Below are 21,660 nucleotides of genomic sequence, written 5' to 3' on the forward strand. Positions count from 1 at the left end.
ACTTGTGAACTTTATCTTCACATAAAACTTCCTCCTTCAGAGGAAATTGATTCAACCAGTTTAGGATGAATGTCACCTCAGTACAGTATTGATCAGGAAAATTACAACCTTAGTACGGTAATCAAGCAAGATTCAAACGTGAAAAAAATAAAATTTTTTACAAAAACGGTAATAGGTCAGAAAACCAGTATTTTCTACCAGCCTGATGCGGTAACTACAGGTAATAAGCAGAGAGAGACTGATGGGAATGAGAGTGATAGACATCATAGAAAATAAAAATGGAAGGGGATGGTGTATATTGAGAGAGGGTGAGAGCTATACATAAAAACTTAGTAAGAGAGGAGTAATTTGGGATGATAATTGCAGATGGTTGCTAATTACAATAATTAAACCGGAGATCCTTTTTTTTGTTTTTTTAAACTCAATCCTTAAACTGATCAATTATAAGACGAATTTTGCCATAATAATTAAAGTTTTTACTAACTTTTGCATTTCTTTGTTGTAGAACCGATACTGACATGATTTCTATGTATCATATGCTCATGGTCCTCAAACATTTGTATTTCAACACCGGAAAAGCAGCAGAATTGTACCCAAAACTATCTACCATAATGGGAGATAGCTTGAAATATGACTGAATAGAGAAGACATATAAATGTTAGGGTGTTCAAATTTGGGACATGGGCATGCGCATCTTAAGCGTTAAAAAACAACAAACGCCATAAAATGATTGACAATTCCCTATGGGGGTGTGTAGCTTGTTTACTATAAATATTTTCATAACCTATTACCTAGCTATACTTACATATTGAACATCATCGAAGTGAATACTGAAAATCAATACATAAAATAATAGTGCATGTACATGATTTTGCTAAATCCTACCCTCTGATGAGAAGCAAAGTATTTCTTCGAAACACCACAGATTAAGGACTATCCACTTATTTTGTGCTTCCTTTTTTAAAATTAAATATGTTTTAACTCTTTTTCAAAGTGTTTTTTAAACATGTTTTATTAACTATTTGTTCTAATATATATATATATTTATTTGAACAAGTTCAAATGCATTGATAAAATGAAATGAAACCAATATTAATTCAAAAGTGCTCAATACAAGGTACAGTTTTATAAATATACTTTATATTTATACATTTAAAATGATCTGCATGAATCAAATCATGTTTTGGTACTTCAATCCACCTCGTTGGAAGCACAAGTCCATATTGAAAATCAAGTTGTCCAAAAATAAATAAATAAGAACAGTAAAATCAGCAGCAGTAACACATTTAAACACATTTAGTTGGCTTAGAATTATAACAGTAGGAAAAGGAGGAAGAAATTTCCAGCAAAATTTTTCTTAACTGCAAGCAGCCAAATCCAATACCCCCGACTTCTTCCCTTCTGCCCTAAAAACTTACATAATAGAGCAGTCAAAGACACAATTAACGCACATGCATAACAGAATCATATATATATATATATATATATATATATATACACCCACAAACATTTACTAGACTTTTTTAGCCTGTTAAAAATGGACAAAAGTTATAGCTCATTGATTTAAAATAAGTGCTTTATGCCAAATTAATGATTGAATATGGTTAAAGCTGTGCTCATTTTTTCATCAAATACTAATCCCTATTAATCTATTAATCATAACTCTGCATCAAACAAATTCCATAATACTTAGTTTGCTGCACGTTATCATAAAGATCCATACAAAATTTTAGCCAGATTGATCTGGTAATTTTAGAGAAAACTTCTACGGTAAATGTGGTATTGTGGTGACTAATCCCTATTCATCCCAAGCTGTGCATCAAACGGATACCACAATACTTAGTTCACTGCACCTTATCATAACAAAGGTCCTTACAAAATTTTAATCAGATTGGTTTAGTAGTATGAGAAAAAGTGAAAAATAGACTAAGAGAAATGTAAATTATGATACACAAATTGTTTTTCTCTCTAAAGAAAAAAAAAAAGAAAAAAAAATCAGCCACAGGCTTCATTTTAATTTTATTTTGACCTATGACCTGAATTATGATGTAGATGATTAAAAAAATATTGTTAATTTTAGATGGCAGCATACTGAATGTAAGCAATGGACAATTGCAATCTAGAGGTATTTGGCATCTACCCAGATACTGAACTAATACGTACAAGGCATGTTTGAATCAATTTCCACTTTATGCTGTTATATTCATTTATTTATGACTGAACGAATTAATTCAATCAGGTCAAAGGATTAAGCTATAAAAAAATTAAATCGAATATGTTCTTTTTACAAATCCAGTATTAAGAGTGTTTTCTTTTATAAAACACATAATTCTAATAATAACAGTTACTGCTAATGAGTCTTTGCTTGAATTTATGATTAAACTGCTGTTACTTGCTATTGAATGTTATTACTGTTTCAATATGCTTTGTATTTGAATTGTTCAGACTACTGTTCTTATCTTGGTTATTATTTTCACAATGTTTCGGTCAATGTAATCTCCAACCTTCTTCAGGTATATCTTCACAATGGCTGTTATTAAGAAATGATGGAAAGGAATAAAATAAAAAACATGAGATATGCTTGAAAGCCAAATTACAACACAATATTATGAAAAATAAACAAATATTTATTTGTTTGAAATTAATATTTTGGAGTTATAATCCATCCTCAGAATTTTATACATTTTTTTTTCTTCTTGCCAGGATGTTAAGTTGAAGAAAAAAAAAAGTCAGTGTAGATCTGTGTGTTGTTCTCTGCGATGTTATTTAGAAATGCCAGAAGAATGTGTTGGCAAACACAATATGAATGTCAGGGTTGTGATTTCCGTGATAGAAGTGTTGATTGAGTTTTAAAATAAAATACATGTGAGATGTTTGAAAGCCAAATTACAACGCAATATTATGAAAAATAAACAAATATTTTTTTTGTTTAAAATTAATATGTCGGAGCTATGCTTCATCCTCAGAAAAGGAAAAGGAATGTTTTTTTGGGTTTTTTTCTTCAATGAACAGTAGTCATTAGAATTCAAAATGCGTTGATGTTACTTTCTTGGTAATGTGTATACAGTGTGGCATAAAAAGAAAATTGCTGCCGAGTATGAGTTTAATGTAAAAACTAAAACTGAGTGAAATATTTACTCCACGTATAAATCAAAGATAATTGTTTGAAAGAAAAGTTTGCTTTGTTCCAAAAAGTTTTTTTTTTTATATTGAATGACAAAATCTATCTTTTGAACATTTTCATCTTCAACCATCAATTGACTGCGAATAACGGTTAAATGCATATAGTAAATTATAGATTTCACACCTTTGGCTATTAACCTTGGCAATCCATTGAATCATTTCAAAATTGTCAACCAGCTTCATAGCAAGTTGGAATATTGTTATTTCTACAGTCTGCATGGTATCATTGTCATAAACATTTACAAGACTTGTTGGATGCATTCTAAAAATGCAGCAGCCATTTTCTTTCTAACCAACTGTACCTACACTTTACCCTTTTGTTTTACTATCCTATTCTTCCAGTTTCATCTAAGATCACCGAAAGAAACTGAAATGTTGGAAAACTATTTGAATCAGTACCTTATACATAAAATTTAAATTTCAATAAAATCAGATATACGTGTTTGAAGTTTTAAGGAGGTTCTGTCTCCATGAGTCACTTAAAGATGGAAAGGGCACATAAATATTTAGCATGTAGAGATTCAGGACCACTTCCATTGTCATTCCTGAAAAATTTTATGTATATATAATTGAAATTACATACACATGATTTAAATTTTATTTGAAGTTTAAAAGAGGGGTTTTTCCTCACAAAAGGTATACTTAGAAACATGGGAACATGAGAACAATTCCATCGTCTTCTGAGAAATTTTATATATGGAAACACTTAAATTTTATGTAGATCCTTTAACCTTTCTACAGACAACATACAATTACACATACACTAAGTTTTATACATAGAGATTACTTCCCTTAGTGTTATATGTAAAAGAGAATATTATTTATTGATATTGAAACAGACAATGAGCATTATTAGATAAGATTAAGTCTAAAAACTTAAGTTGTTTTTCTTTTTCAATAAATCCCAGATTTCAAAAATTTAAAAAACTACATTAATGGACATCTGCAAATTAGGGTTAGATGACAGGGTTTACTTGAATATATATATATGGAGTTATTTCCCCTAATAAAGAGAATAGCTATTTCTACATATAGATATTGAAATAAAAAATATGCAGTACAGTAGAACTCAGGGATACAGTGGCCCTAGGATACTGTTTTTTTTTCAGGTTACAATATGGCTCCTGATCACAGTATTTGCCCTGCCTTACAGTGTTATTTACGTTATTTGATTATATACATGCATATAATACATGTATTATATACTGTACTATTTTTTGTTACTAATTTTTAATGCTGTATCCCGGGGTTCTACTGTATTAAATAAGTTTACTAAAATGTGGGATAGCAGAAGGCTTAAGTTATTTACTTTCTTCAATAATCTAAAAAAAAAAAGAAAAAAGAAAAGTGCATTAACATCAATGAGGATGCAGGTTAGATCAGGCATGTCAAACATGCAGCCAGAGGGCCGCATATGGCCTATTGCAAGCTTATTTGTAGCCAGCACAGGCTGTAATTTTTAAAAAGTGGATGAATGTCAGAAAAATAGTGGGAATTTCTTCACTTGCTTTAGTATAAAGTCTTTCTTGACATTGAATCCACTGATAGAAATATCAGTGACATGTTTTTTGAATTATCACTTATTAGGGATTTTCAATAATTCATGGCAGAACTTTTCAGAGGACTAGGTTGATTGATTATAACTTTTCATGTCTGATAAAATTGCACTAAAATTTTCAGCCTGACAACAAAAGGTGTTAAACCTTGGGATAAAACATGAAAAATGTTTGATTTGTCAATTTTGAACAACTGGAATTCGCGTTAGATTTGATGCTACTGCATTTAGATACAATGAAAGCATTAATTTAAATTTTCATTATAAATATGTTCTTTATTTCAATATATCTCATGCTAATTTCTTTTGTTAAACTACATGTATGCTTGTACTTGTATTTTTGACTAAGACTAAACTATTTTAAATTAAAAAGGAAAATATTTTGCAATAATTTTTATTAAATGATTTCAATTATAATTGTAGCAGTGCGGCCCTTATGACAACACAAATTGACTTCTGTGACTTTCATGAAACTAAGTTTAACATGTCTGGATTAGATGATGCCTTGCTTAATTTTATTGGCACTAACAACAGAAATTCATGTTTATAGAGAATGGTAAGTAAACAAATCTAACACTGTTATAATTACTGTCTACATTTATTTTAGAATTTATTGAAATGAGCATTAATAATTTGTATTATTCTGATTATTTGGATTACTGTTCTCATCTTAAATTTTATTCCCACAATGTTTCAGCTGATGTAACCTTTAACCTTCATGTGTACCTTGTCACACTTGAGAATCACTTTGTTGAACTCTGGAATTTGTACAGAATTTCGAACAGAACCCTTTAATCCAGGGTGGTAACTTGCTCTGCTTCTGTTAGCCATGACTGGGAAGAAGTCTGAAGTGGTTTGTAATTGTATCTTTAGTATCACTCGCACTGAGGATTTATTTTTCAACCTCTAGAACATTGTCACTTAGAACTTATTACTTGGCATTTTATCTGTCACACTAGGGGTCCTTGGATTAAAGAAAGGTTTCTATTTGTACATATTTTCCAAGTTCAACAAGATATACCTAAAAAAGAGCCAGAGATTAAATCAGCTGAAACTTTGTGTGAACAAAGATGAGAACAGTTGTCCAAATCTACATATCTATAAAAGTGAAAGCGTGTGTACATTTCCCTACACAATAACTGTCAATTTTCAGTCTACAGACTCAAAATTTGATATACAGGGTACTGAGATTTGGGAAAATCTTTGTAATCCGTTTTCAGCCAGAAATTTGGTTGTTAAGGGGTTAAAGTTCAACGATTTGACTTTGAGAACTCTACCAAACTCCTCCGACAATTTTGGGTCTAAACACTTGAAATTTTGGATATAGGTTCCTTGGACATGGATCTAACTTATTAACTTGACTTGAGCCCAAAACAATTAATGTTAAGGGGTCAAACTTTTTAAAAATTTGAACGCTTCAGTCTCTACCAAATTACTTAGAGAATTTCTGGTCTAAACATTTTAAATTTTACATAAAGGGTATTCAGAGATAGGGCAAGCTTTTTAATCGGTTTGGGTCGAAAATTTGAGCTATAAATATATAAAATGTATGTATGTATGTATGTATGTTTGCATGTCTGCCTAAAACTTTCGACAGAGGCGACAGATTTTTACTAGATCAGTATTGTTTTGAATTTCAACCTTTCAGACAACAAATATTGAATAATTGGCTAAAAACATTAATATCTTCACCTTCAACTGGGTGCTTTTCTACAGGGGGATGGTCGCTTTTTTTACCAATATTTTAGAAAGTCATCCTCTCCTTTCGATTGTCTAGCCTTAATTAAAACCTACGTCACTTCCGGTTTGGCGGTGGTCGTAACAGCAAAGACATCACGTTTTCTCCCCCCTGTTTTTTTCCTCCTTTGCGGTATGGGTTCGAGCCTGCCTTCCTACTACCACTTTTTGTTTTTTTTGCTCAACACACACTTCCAAACACCCGGGCAACGCCAGGCTGAAATGCTAGTAATTTAAATAATACATAAAATTTATTGTATCTTCCCTTCCTTACTTAACAAAAATTCAATACATTATTTTTTAATTATTATTATTTCAAACCACGTTGCCCTCAATTATTAACCCAGTTCTGGAAAGGAGGGCAGAATAGTAACGTGAAAAGTCAAAATATACAGTAACAAATCTATGAACACATTTAACTTAAATTTTCCCTTCTAGTGCAGTCAGCCATTTGAATTTATTTACAACAACTGCAAGAAACAGAAAGGGAGATAAATATGGCATCATGATGTCTGTTTTTGCTATTTTATTTTTTGCTTTTCTTGAACTATTCTACAAAATGATTCTATCTTTTGTACCTCTTTAATGATAATTTTTTTTTTTTTTTTTTTTTTTAACTTGGTGATATTGATTTTTTATTATTTTATTATTGACCTACACATCACCCATAATATTCTATTTCAATTGTTTTAATTTAAAGTTTGCTAAATATCTTAACATGCCTGACCTATTTTCTTTAAGCATATTAACAAAAAATTGGGTAATCATTACTATTATATTTATCTGCTAACAAGTCACTACTTATCAAGGCCCAAATGCGATTCGAGGGTACAAGTTACGGAGTTTTTCAGGTGGGTGGTGAAACACCTTGAAGATTGGCAAGAATGGTAGAAACTATGCAAAATGTGATTATTTAAAGGGACAGCTAAAGAATGCGTGCTTGAAAATGGCTATGATGTAGTCAGTTGGGAAAAATTCCATTGTATTGTGTTCTAAAGACATGAGGGAAAATTATTTAAGTGATTATAGAAAGATATTGCTGTGAATGTTTTACAGGGTGGGATCATAGATTGGAGCTCACCAGAAATACAGTTAGAAAATTAATCGAAAAAGGATCTATTTTCGTTTATCTACTCAACTGTGACCTTTTGGGTTAAAAAAATTTAATATAAGTTTATAAGTTCTTTAAGTTATTGCAAATATCGATTTTAAGCCAAGTAGCCATTTTTTTTTATTACATTATAGACCTTACTTCCTCTCACTAAAAAAATGGAAAGGACGCGACATACATTATTGTTTCTATATTTTTCTTTTAAAGAAATAAAACCTGATTATTTTTTCTTTCTCTTTAAAAAATTAACAGACGAAAAAACAACAATAATAAAACAACAGAAATCAAGACTGAACATGAAAGAAAAACAGATGAAAACATGCAAAAATTAGTAAAAAAAAAAAGGAAAAAAAAAAGAAAAAAAAGAAAAGTTCCATAATGAAAAGGATAAATACAAATAACAAATTAAGTTGATCATCATGCTGTTGAATGCTTACCTTGTGTGTCCAGTTGTATGACTGGTATCAGAAGACAAAGTTACAACGGGATCTTCTCCTTCAGAAGGGGATTTTGATTTCTTTCCTTTTCCCATTGTTAACCTTTTAACAAGGCTTGGCTTATCTTTATCCTTTTTTTCTTTCTGTTAAAAATAATGTAAGTAACAAAAATTTTTAATTGCAAAATAAATAAATAAATAAATAAATGAATAAAAGTAAATTATATACACACACACAATTTACATATATAATATTAAATACAAGATGAATAACAAAAGTACTTTTAATTACTATTTACCATATTATCCTATTCCTTCATTCTCATTTCATATCTAAATGTCATTAAAACAGTTTTTTTCTATATTCGCATTTTGTATGATTCTGGCCCTTCTTTTCTGATGAGAAGAATTTAGCTTCAAAATGTTATGGCCTAAACAGATTTTTTCTTAATTTCCCCTTAGCATTTCCTTATTGTTCTGATCATATAATAAAGTTATATATAACTTTATTCCTCATTTTTCATTTAATATATTTGTTTCTCTTAATAAGGTTGAGTTTTTCTTATCTTGATAAGTTTTGCTTTGTTAAAGATTTACTCTTTGATAACATAATTATTAGTGATGGAACAGTTTCAATGTTTTTCCCGATTCTGATACAATTACCGATTCTGATTCTTTAGAAATCTCCAAATATTTAATTATAAAAGTGCTATTTTGTCCCGATTACTGTATTTTCTCAGAACACAAAAACACACTTGCGAAAGGGTGATCTATAGATTTTAGTCTTACTAGAAATTTAAATCAATAAATATTTATTATTACTACAAGCAGTGGAAGATGTTTCTTAAACCAAAATCAAATAAAAGAATTTAAAGAATCGGTTTTGGCATTGGAAAATAGGCTCAATGTATATTGTAATCTGTAGTAATAACTTCTTACTTTAAAAATAAATCATTTAAATTAAAAACAATAGGTTTAAGGGGTAAAATTCACCTTTCGTCTTTGTTTACAAAACTATTTGGTGGAAGTGACGTCAGACATATTTTTAGCTACGGATGACTAAAACTGTATAGAATGAACCTTTTTTTTTAAAGAAGTTTTATTCAAACAGTCTTTATTTGAACTCAATGGACTGTTTTTTTATATTATTATTATTATCATCATCTATGGACTGTTTTTTTATATTATTATTATTATTATCATCTATGAACTGTTTTTTCCCCATTAATATGTTTATGAACATTTACCTAACTTTTATAATAAAAGCTAGGTAAACGTCGATATCGAAATTTTAAAATTAAAGTTAGTTTTATTTTAAAAAACAAAAAAAAACGAGGTGTTTTTTTTCAATTACATTATAAACTTTATTTGAACTTTTTAACAAATTTTTGCATACATAAAAAATAGAATTGTAAATTGGTTTATCATTTTATTGTTGAATAAAATTTCAAACTGATAAATGAAGAAAAAAAAAATTTTTTTTTGTTGTTTTCTTTAAAATAAAACTAACTTTAATTTTAAAATTTGATGCTTGAAAAACAGTCCATAATATATATTTCATTATAAAAGTTCTATTTTTGTTTGATAAAAAGAATAAAACAGTTCATGAAAAAAAAACCCAGTCCATTAAGTTTGAATAAAACTTCTAAAAAAAAGTTTAATTCTATACAGTTTGGTCATCCATAGCTAAAAATATGTCGGACGTCACTTCTGCCAAATGGCTTTGTAAACAAAGAAAGACGAAAGGTGAATTTTGCCGGTTTAAGGTTCCCAAAATTCATATTAGAATTGTACACATAGTGGATAAAGTACTTGGTAAAAATAAAAATTGGTAATTGTAAGTTACACTCAAATTACAAGGGAGGCTCCAAAAGTAATGCCTCCTATTTTTTTTATTCCATCAAAATGAATAAGAGATCGCAAATTACATTGTTATGATGCCTGAACTCATACGTTCATGACCTGAAAGTTTCATCGCTATGTTGCAGATATTAACGGTATGAGACTCTCATGAGGGTGCATCATAAGTAGAGATGTGTCAGTGAATTCCTGCATGCAGAAAAAATTAAACTGATCAACATTCATTGGCACCTGATGCGGTTGATGTCAGCACTGTAAGGAGATAGATTCATCATCTCCATTGTTTGTGTTTTTTCCTTTTAGATTGTTTTCAAAATGACAGAAAAAAGAACCACTCTTCTGTTACAAAGAAAGTCAAATTTTATGAGTAAAAATAAAACTACTTGATCAATTGGTGTGATTTTTGGAATATGACATTTTCTTTTTGTCATGGGTATGTACATCAGATTTTTCTCTATTCTTGTTTCATAATATAGAGCATCTTCTAGACAAAACAGAATTTTTTTTTTTTTTTAAATCAGTACATATATAACAAAGTAAAAATACCAATCATTTGTAATATGATTATCTATATGGAAAATTAAATCATTTAAAAAATATTCAAAGTAAAATTTAAAAAAAAAAAACTTTATTAAATTAAATTTTTGGAAAAGATGCAACTTTGATTCACACTATTCAGGTTTGACTTAAAAAAAAAAAAAAAAAAAAAAAAAAAAAGTACTCCAACTTTTATCTACTTTGTTAGCCGAGTTGACTTCAGAGGTTTGTTTTTTTTTTTTTTAAATCATCTAGTCTTCTGTTTAAAAAAAACTCTTGATCAACTTAGTAATGAGAAAAATGTATTTCTAAATAAAAGATTGTCATATTTGGATAGATCGTTTTTATTGCTTTATCATTTTCTTTTTTTTTTATCTTTTGTATTAGTTATTGAATTGTTAGTTTAGTTTCTAGAGGTTTCTTCAAGTCTTCTTTTTTCAGTTTCTTTTCTCTTTTAATTATATCGCCTATATGCCAACATTTGAAATCCTCAACAATTCTAGATCGTTTTTACTACTTTATCATTTCCTTTTTAATTTTCCAACAAAGTTAGTGAATTGTTAGCAGAGATGATCGTGCATGTGTGGGACCTTTTTTATCTTCAAGTCTTTTACTTCTATAATACCAGAAAACCTTCTACTCTAATAGTTTCTTCTCTTGGATTGCTAGACTTTGGAATTCCATTCCTGTTTCCTAAGTGCATGAACATGCAGAAGTTTAAATGTAATGTGAACAGACATCTTGGTCTCAAATAGTAGCTCCTGATGTCCAAGTAGCAATAGGCTTTGTTTTAGGTGAACAAGTATATTAAAAAAAACTAACAAATCTTTGATTATACAAACAGAAAAAGCAAGACGACAAAATACTTAGCAATAAAAGTGTCTGAGAATCATTTTGAAGAATTTACTTACTTTTTCCTTAGAAGTGGAGTGCGATGTTGCCGTGCTTGAAATACCTGCAACAACATTCGGAGGGGTAATATTAGCGCTTGCAGACATAGAATGTTGCAAGGCAGCAAAGTCTGCTACATTCCTATGGGACGACGATGAAGATGAGGGGTTAAGATTCTGTGCATGATGACCACCTGCTACCCCACACCCTCCCATGCTAGCTGTATTCTTCAGAGATGATGCGGACGTATTCCCCCCGGGACCAGAGTGGGATTTACTACCAGGCGTGTCCACTATAGCGTGCGTTGTCGAAGATGATGACAGTTGGGATGATGATGAGGAAACAGAGGTTGATAAATTTGATCCGCTGATGACCCCAACACTGCTGTTGTTGTTATTGTTATTATTACTGTAAGCTGCGGCTAATATCGATGACGATACTGACGGCGATAGAGCAGATCCACTTCCAACCCCAGTGTTTCCACTACTACCGCTGCAGCTGTTGTTATTGTTGCTATGATACGCAGATGCCAATATTGATGAAGAAGTGGAAGATACTGATGATCCATGGTGCAGAGCACGAGATCTTGCTGTCGTACCCGATGCACTCGGGCGATGCAAATTAGTGCTACTATTGCTAGTCCCATGAGATGATGACGAGGATCCAACTGCACGTATATGAGGTTGGGATACAGTGGCTGGTGGAGGAGCAGGTGGCGGCGTGTCCATATTACCGCTGCAGGGTGGAGGAGGTGGGCTGCCATAAAATACTGAACCTGGTGGACTGTTGATATCTGCTGATGCTATTGAAGATGAAGACGGAAGTTCTTTCCCTCTAAGGTTTGGGTTTACTGGGACAAAACCAACAGATTGCCTATTAAGGAAAAAAAATTAAAATTTTAAAAATACATATATGCATTTATATATCTCTACACACACATATGTGTGTGTGTGTGTGTGTGTGTGTGTGTGTGTGTGTGTGTGTGTGTGTGTGTGTGTGTGTGTGTGTGTATATAGTTTAAATTTGGTTGCAGGTTTAATACAAAAAGAAATTTTAGTACTTGTGCAGATTCTAAATACTTTTTTTCTAATAGTAAAATAATTTTAGAACAAATTACCTAACAATGTTAAAGATAACATTTGTAACAATGAATTGGATGAATTTAAAAATAAAAATAAATGAATGCACAAGAGCATTTTTTTTTTTTATCTATCTGATGTAATATTTAAGAAAATCTGACTTGTATATTACTATTATATATTCTGTGAAACTGTAGGTATTGTATGAGTAGTGCATGTGTTTTACTAACATTTTTCATAGATTAATAAATCCAACAATTTGGTTAAAATTCAACATTCAAAATTTTATGATATCTTGGTAATGGTGTACATTGGCCTTCCTTTGTTTACAAAGCCATTGACGGAAGTGACGTCAGACATATTTTTATCTACGGATGGCCAAAACCATATAGAATGAACCTTTTTTTTATAAGTTTTATTCAAACAGTCTTTATTTGAACTTAATGGACTGTTTTTTTTTTTTGTATTTATTAACTGTTTTATTCTTTTTATCAAGCAAAAATAGAACTTTTATAATGAAATATATACATTATGGACTGTTTTTCAAACATCGAAATTTTAAAATTAAAGTTTTATTTAAAAAAAAAAGAAAAAAAAGACGAGGTGTTTTTTCTTTGAGATTTTTTTTTTCACCATTTATCACTTTGAAATTTTATTCAACAATGAAATGATAAAAAACTTTTCGTTAAATATATTTTTAAAAAAATTATTATAAAATATCTATAAAGTCTATTTTTTATGTCTGTAAAAGTTTGTTGAAAAGTTCAAATAAAGTTTATAATTTAATTGAAAAAAAAAAAACACCTAGTCCCTTTTTTTTTTTTTTTTAAAAATAAAACTAACTTTAATTTTAAAATTTCAATGTTTGAAAAACAGTCCATAATATGTCATTATAAAAGTTCTATTTTTGTTTGATAAAAAGAATAAAACAGTTAATAAATACAAAAAAAAAAACAAAAAAAACAAACAATCCATTAAGTTCAAATAAAGACTGTTTGAATAAAACATAAAAAAGAAAAAAAGGTTCATTCTATACAGTTTTCGCCATCTGTAGATAAAAATATGTCTGACGTCACTTCAGTCAAATGGCTTTGTAAACAAAGGAAGGCCAATCTACACTATTACCGATATCTTTACCCCCCCCCAAAAAAAACGCTAAAACATATATATATTAGTAATACACATGAAAAATTTAAATTGCCTAAAATGTCTCAATAATGGCATACATAGAAAGAGCTTGATGATCTAAAAATTAATCTTTAAATTTTTTAAATCTGTCTAAAAAGAAGTTGATTATGTTTGTGCCTTGCATGTTTGATTAGTTTTCCCTCTTTAAGACGATATAAAAAAAAAGGAAAAACAAAACATAAAACAAAAACTACAAAAAATATAATGAAATGTATTTCATATTTTTTACATTACTTTTTCAATATTTTTTTTCCCTTTATTAAGTCATGGTCATAAAACCATTAGCAATAGACAGAAGCTACTAAACTAATTAGGGAATGCCTAAAACTTAGGAATATCACGATAGCCAATAAATACGGAACTCTGAAAATGTGACAGTGATTCACAATTCTAAGACAATATATTTAGGACTGCAGAACGCAATGTGAAAGGAGATCACCGGCAAAAACTAATGTGATTATGCAGAAGGTCTAATGTGAATGTATGTCCTCTCAGGTTTGGTTTGTTCAGCTGCAGTACAGGGTGTATTTAAGTATTACGGTGGAGCAAGAACCATGAAATAATCTGTAGGCAATAGAAGCAACTGTTACGTTCTGTCAGGTAGACATCAGATCTAATTCAAGCAGATCATATATTCCAGAGGGAACAAGGTCTTGGCAGAGAATATGTCGTATATATATCTGATGTCATGATGCTGTAGACACTCAAGAGAATCAGAGAACACCTTGCCAACTCCGACGAACATTAGGAACTTTTATTCCAAGGGATGAATCATTGCCTTGTAAAGCCTAGTCAGCAAATACCATTCATTCGTAGCTCAGGATACACAACACGTAAAGCTCCCTATTAACCCTATTCGATAACCTGAGATTACTAGATATTATTACTTCTAGATACTTATGGCATTTGGAGAATGGCACAAATATGTCTTGAAACCAAATCCTATGGACAGGGATAGGAGATGGATATCTAGAAGACAATAGTACAACTGTTTTTGCTGGGTTGAACATCAAGCTCCATTCTCCTGCCCACTCAAATGCAAAAACAAGCAGCGACTGCAGGTATACCGGCACTATATAAGGGTCTAGGTGTGATACAGAAATTTGTGTCATAGGCATAAGAGCTTGGGACACAGTCGTCACAGTTAAAATGAGATGTTGCACTGTCTATTAATGTCAGCAGGTCGTTGATGAAAAGCAAAAATAACATCTGTACAATAATACTTCCTTATGGCACTCCAGCTAAGACAGGAAGTTAAACTGACAAACAGCCAGTGACCAATTAGACAGCCTGTAGCCGATTAGACAGTTACAGATCCAAGAGCAGGGCTTGCCTCGAATGCCAAATGAGTGTAGTTTCTGTTGCAAAATGAATAACAGTTCCAAACGATAAAAACGGGCAGCTTGGCAAAGTGCAATTTAAGCAAACCAAACTGAAGCGGATGGATGGGCTTATGTTTTATGAGATGTCATTCACAATGTGCTCTATGACCTTGCCAAGACATGATCAAAGAAATTGGATGATAGCTAGATAATGTTGATCTATCGCCTTTGTGCTTGTGTAGACCGGAACCATGGTGGAGGTCTTCCATAGAAGAGGCATGCGACCAGATGCAGACAACAGATTAAACAAATTAGTCAGAGGCGTCAATAAAAGAGCGAGCACACTGATTGGGAATATTATCTGGTCCAATACTCTTTCCAGTGTCAAGCTTCTCCAGTTTCACAAAAACAATATCTGGCATGAACCGAATATCATTAAGTAAGAGTGCACCTACCGATGATAACAAAGCATAGTGCATTGCACTCAAGGGAGTTGTACTTGCATAGAGCCGATTAAGAAGCTATATCTTTATTCAAACATAAGATTATGCAAAGAAAATTCCAAATAAGTACTTTTGTGCAATAAATCTGAATATGGCACTACTATAGATGTTCTAATACCATAAAAATTCCATGTATTTATATAAAAAAAAAAAAAAAGTCAGAACTCAAAAGTTAAATAGTAATGCATTTTAAATCTCATACAAGGACTGTTTAAAATGAACATATTGCAAGATTACTTTGATATTATTATAGATTAACACCTTCTGCTAAATTGCCCCCACCAGCCTCCCTCAAATATGTGATTCTCCCTTTTTTAGGCAATTATATACATGATAACACAGAAAAACTCGCCAGAAATGAAATATATATAATATGTAAAAAAATAATATTATTCTAGCGTTTTAAGCCAGTTAACCAATATTGTTTTTCTATAAAAATAAATCCTTAACAAAAACAAAACTGTGTTTTAAGCGTATCTTCATAGGAGACAGAGGTTTGCTACCCGGACTTTGGGCTAGTGGTAGGGCTAAGAGCAATTATATGTGAACATTCTGAAAACTTGGCAGAAAAAAAAAACAATTATTTTAGAGTGAGGGATTAGTTTCACATATAAATTTAATGTAAACTGATCCACCATTTCCAGGCCATTCTAGCGTTTTAGGGCAGTTAATTTATTTTTCTATGAAAGACAAATTCTGTGCACTTTTTAAAGGGAGCACAGTGCAACAGACAATATTAAAAGATACTGTATATTTTGGCGTATAATGCGACCGTCGACTAAGACGAAGTACAAAATTGGAGAAAATTTTAATAAATTTATCATATATCGGTTGTATAAGACGACTGCTAAATCACGAAACCATGTTTGTTTAGCCTAGGCTAGAGATTGCAACACCTGGTATCTTATGCAATATTGGTTTTTAAAGATGATTTTTTGACTTTAAGGGTCATCTTATATGCTGAAATATACGGTACATACTTTCACTATTTTTGTTTTTAAAAGGTCTTTCCATGGACAAGAACAGGAGAGAGGTATCTAGAAGACAATAGTACAATTGTTTTTGCTGGGTTGAACATCATGCCCCAGTCTCCCGCCCACTCAGATGCAAAAACAAGCAGAATATAGAGATGGAATAAAGATATAGCTTCTTAATCGGCTCTATGCAAGTACAAACCAATTTAAGAAAACCAAACTGAAACGGATGAATGGGCTTATTTTCTATAAGATGTCATTCACAATGTGCTCTATGACCTTAGGCCAGTTAACCAATCTTTTCCTGTACAAAATGAAAGCATGTTTCATTCTATAAAAAAAATCCCAAATAATATTTTAAAGTATTTTTTCAGGAAACTTTGTAATTAACATCTGATGATAATGAAAAAAATATATATGACATGGAAGATTTTAAGACAACAAAATTGTTTATATAATGAATGTTTTCCATAGGAAATACACACACAAAAGTGATATATATATATATATATATATATATATATATATACACACACACACACACACACACACAAAAGATATACCTTGAAATCTGTACATAATTTCCAGGGAATACCCCATTGGCACCCGTTTTTAAACAATGTCCTTTGTACCAGCCATCTTGGCATTTTTCTGTGACGGTATAATAGTCTCCTTTACGTAATTCGACTTCGTCTTCCTTTTGAGGTTTGTAGTTGTAGAGAGCAGAATAACTGACAAGCAAAGAAAAATAAAGTGAGAAAAAATACATAAGAAAAAACAAAATTAATATCATATATGAAATTAGGTAAATGTCTCAATTCCTGGCACATTTGATCAGAAATATTGCATTTGCTTTTAAGTACATCCTGATGTACTAGCATTAAAATCAATTCATTTGATGGCAACCTTCTGTCTCTTGAGACAATAGTATTCTGCACCTAATTTGATTTACTACAGCGTTTGCTGTGGCTAACCAGGTGCAGGTCTGGGCAGGTAATAAAAGAACCTTGGTTTGCCCATTTGTCAGGGTCTCCCACTTGCCGTTGCAAGCAGACTCCAAAGGAAAGGCAACCCTATACAGACGGTACCAGTGCAGAACAGTGTAACTGAATTTTAACAAATACTTTATTCACTAGGAAAGTTTAACAAGATAGATTTAAAGAAGGTCGGAGCTTATATCAACCAAACATCGTGGAAATAAGTGAGGGAATGATTCCAAAATTTTTCCAGATTCCGATACAGTTACTGATTCTGTACTAAATTCCTGATCCTGATACAATTACCAATTCCGATTCTGTATAAATCTCTAAATATTTAACCATAGCGTTGCTATTTTTTCTGAATACTCTAAAAACACACGTTAAATATGCAGATATTTTCTCAAACGTAGAAACACACTTGTATGGGGTGGGGGGGATCTATAGATTTTAATTTTACTGGTAGTTTAAAATTAATAAATATTTTTATCATTACTGGAAGATTTGGCTTTAAACAAAATCCAGTAAAAAAGACAATTAAAAGAATTGTTTTGGTATGGGAAAAAATGCACAAATTTTTCCGATTCCGATATCCCAAAAGTTCTGATTTTTCTGATTCCCGATTCTGATCAATCGTCTCAACACTAGAAATGACACTTAAGATGAGAACAGTAGTACAAATAATCCAAATATAGAGTATCAATCTAAAAAATTCAGAAACATAAAAATCAATTATTACATATAGAATAGGAAATAAAATACTTTCAATTTGAAAATCCATTAAATCAGAAAACACAAAGCAGATTTTTTTTTTAGCGGATGTTTAGGAAATTGACCCCCCACTTCTAAATTCCATAATTTACACCTTTTCTTTTTTCATGTTAATCTCATTGATTACAAACAACTTTCAGATTAAAAAATAAATTAAAAAAAAAATATTTTTCATAACTTATCGGGGATTATAATGTACTAAATTGAACACCTACTTTGTGACCATCACAGAGAAAAATATTGCAACTCTTACATGACCGGTGTTTATTTCTGTCTAAAAAAAAAAAAAAAGGGGGCTAGGGTAAATTTTTACTTTCTTTCCAACTCGATGACTTTTCCAGGTTTTCGAGTATGCTGTAAATGAATGAGTTATGAGTACAAACGCATGACAATTCAACGGGTTTAACTTTTTGCATTTGATACAAATAATATTACTACAGTCACTTGGTTAGTCAGACATTTTGTCCGATGCTAAAATAGAACATTGCCAATGGGACATTTATATTAGAGGCAGACAAGTATTTTTTTAAATTCATAATAAATAATTGTTACAAAAGGCAAGAATTTATTAAAAAAAAAAAAAAAAAAAAAAAAAAAAATTTTTTTTTAATTCAATCAAATAATTTTTTTCTGATGCTTTGGACCAGACAAGTGATTCTTTTTAAATTCACAAAATAATTGTTACTAAAGACCAGAAATAATTTAAAACAAACAAAAATTTTGCAAAAGGTCCATTCTTGGAGTGGGCATTTTCTTATAGTTGGAATCTTTTTAAGTGAGCTGACACGGATGGAATAGATTAGATGAGAGAGAGAAAGAGAGAGAGAGGTGGGGTACGAGGGAGTTGAGAAAGTTCTCTTCCTAACCCCCTTTTTTAGATGGGAATAAATGCTAGTCGTGTGAGAGTTGCAATATTTTTCTCAGTAATGGTTACAAAGTATATGTTCAATTTAGTAGAACATTATGATTGAAAACTGACCCCCCCCCCCGATGATAAGTCATAAAATTTTTTTTTAATATGAAAGTTAAGTTTGTAATCGATGAGGTTAATGAGAAAAAAGAAAAAAAAAAGTATAAATTATGGAATTTAGAGGTGGAGGTCAATTTCCTAAATGTCCGTCTTTTTTGTTTGAAAATAAATGAATTTTATTTTTTCAAATCCAAATATTTGTCTCAATAAGTCTTTCTCAGCATGATACAAATATTTTTTAGTGTTGAGACTTACATTGTAGTTGAAGATTGCCAATTACTTCCTGTCTTATTAAAGAAACTAGTTTTTAATGTCCAATAACTGTAGAGAGGTGCACTGGAATAATGCTTCTACTGTAGTAAAATTGATCTCAATATTTCTGTATGTGTACCAGTGTATCTCACTATGGATGTTGGGTATTAAAACACAGTTTCTTCAACAAGTTTGGAAGAAATCGGCAATGTTCAGCAATATCACAAGATCTCAACAATAAAAAATAAAAGAAAAAAAATATCTTTATCACCCTGAAGAAGGTTCATGGAGCTGAAAGTTTGAATTGAAAAAAATGAAATAAAAAATAATTTATTTGCACATTGTTGCAAAAATTGATATATAGCAACCCCCCCCCAAATGGTATTATTTGTGTCCCTATGCCTTTTTATTAACGAAAAAAAAAACAAACAAAAAAATCATTAGTGTTATTACTTTATGCTATGAGATTTTTTGTGTCAGGTAAGGTAAATTGTTATTTATAAAATGATTATATGTATTGTACAAAGTACAAAATATTACCTAATTATATATATCTTTTTTTCTCGGAAGTTTGTAAAATGTAAAAGTTATTAAAGAAAGGCAAGAATCTATATAATACTAGAAGGGAGACCCGACTTTGCCCGAGATTAAGTGAGGCTCAACAACTATTCCACACTTCCAATACTTTTATTATCATCGAAATCAGTGAAATTGCCCAGTTTTCAATCAAACTGATTGATTGCCTCCTCTAATTTTATAAAATTATTTTATATAATGGCTTGAATTCAAGTTCAAAATGGAAAAGTCAAGTATCATGGTTCAATTATGCTCTAAACAGAAACATTTATTCAAAACTTTATTGATAAAACTTATGCACTTTATGTTAACAAATTCCTAATGAACCGCCCCCTTAAGTAAACACTCCATCAAATCTCCAGACTAACGTAATGTACTTGCAATAACCCTTATCCCTGAGTGGCTTCCGGGCCTTGATAAGTGGTGATCACTGTGTAAAAAAAAAAAAAACAAAAAAAAAAACATGCCGCTGTCTTATCTAAGAAACTCGCATTAATTTTATACATTGAACCATTCTGCTTGTGTGGTGATAAAACTTCTCAAATGCACTTGTGATATTAGGTTGTATAAGGGTGTTAACTTTCATCAAAATTGAACTGTTCCTTCTTTAATCAGATTTTTTTTGAATATCGATATTTCAATACTTATTAGAGGCATTTTGATACAAAACCTATCTAGAAACACAAGTACATTTGCGTGAAAAAAAAAAAAACAAAACAAAAAAACAAAACAAAAAAACAAAAAAAAAACAAAACAAAAACAAAACACATCAGCCCGGCTGTTTCAAAGTCCATATGGAAAGAACCCACACACAAAGTAGAGATTTTTGATAAAAATGAAGGGAAGTAAATATGGTTAAACGAATTTAGAGTCAACTCACTTTTTAAAAGATGTCTACCACCTAAAAGTAAAGTTTTTATCCTTGTTACTATTATAACTCTCATTTAAGAAAACAAAATAGCTACATGTTTTTTTTTTCAAATCACAAAAAAACATGAATTGTTTCTATTTTAAATAACATGGAATAATTTTTTGTAAATTCTACACTATTCTGTTGGCTAAGATAATCTTTTCTCTTTCTCAACATATGCTAATTTCAAAAGTAATGCCACCTATTTTTTTTTATTATTCCATCCAAATGAGTAAGAGGGGGGTTGCAAATTGCATTGTTACGATGACTGAACTTATGCACTTAAGTTTCATCTTTTTTTTGATGATGTGTGTATTACTTTTGGAACGACCCCCACATATTGGATTGAATTGTCATCATAGCCTTATTCAGCTTATAACATCTGCTTTACATGCTGGTATGTGTTGGACATATCGGAAGAATAAGATATCTATAAGTTAAAAAAAAAAAAAAGTGGTTGTCTAAAATTCCCCCATATTAAAAAAAAAAAAAAATATCGAAAAATCTTTATGATGTACCCATCATTGGATCAAAAAGATTATACAGGGTGAAGACGACGACATGATTCCACTTCCATTTGATGAAAACTGGTTTTCTTTTTTCTTGCAGACCTACTAGCTGGCCAGTTGTGTACAAATTGCAAGAGTGATAGGAGCCTTCTATCATGTCTGAAAGTGACACAATGTTCAATGAGCGAAATCAGAGATGTGCCACTGTACAACCCATGCTCTTTACCGATCCAAGTTATGACAACAGGACCATTGCCAGCACCCTCAAAATGCTAATTCGGACGGTTCAATTCTTGAGAGTACAGCTCAACAAAATTTC

General features: G+C 30.9%; 1 protein-coding gene across 4 annotated transcripts in view; it reads right to left on the reverse strand.

Moving 5' to 3' along the window:
• The window catches only part of LOC145268250 (E3 ubiquitin-protein ligase SH3RF1-like), a 152,713-nt gene that overhangs the window by 37,215 nt on the left and 93,838 nt on the right, over window positions 1-21,660 (reverse strand). For all 4 annotated transcript variants that reach the window (XM_080123585.1, XM_080123583.1, XM_080123584.1 and 1 more), the window contains exons 9-11: window positions 16,940-17,107; window positions 11,331-12,183; window positions 8,024-8,166 (exon numbers count right to left, since the gene is read on the reverse strand). In XM_080123585.1, coding sequence (XP_079979711.1) covers window positions 8,024-8,166; window positions 11,331-12,183; window positions 16,940-17,107 — 1,164 coding nt within the window. The remainder of the gene's footprint in view (window positions 1-8,023; window positions 8,167-11,330; window positions 12,184-16,939; window positions 17,108-21,660) is intronic.

Source organism: Euprymna scolopes, chromosome 43 (assembly GCF_053919585.1).
Source record: "Euprymna scolopes isolate OS-2025 chromosome 43, ASM5391958v1, whole genome shotgun sequence".
NCBI classification, from domain to species: domain Eukaryota; kingdom Metazoa; phylum Mollusca; class Cephalopoda; order Sepiida; family Sepiolidae; genus Euprymna; species Euprymna scolopes.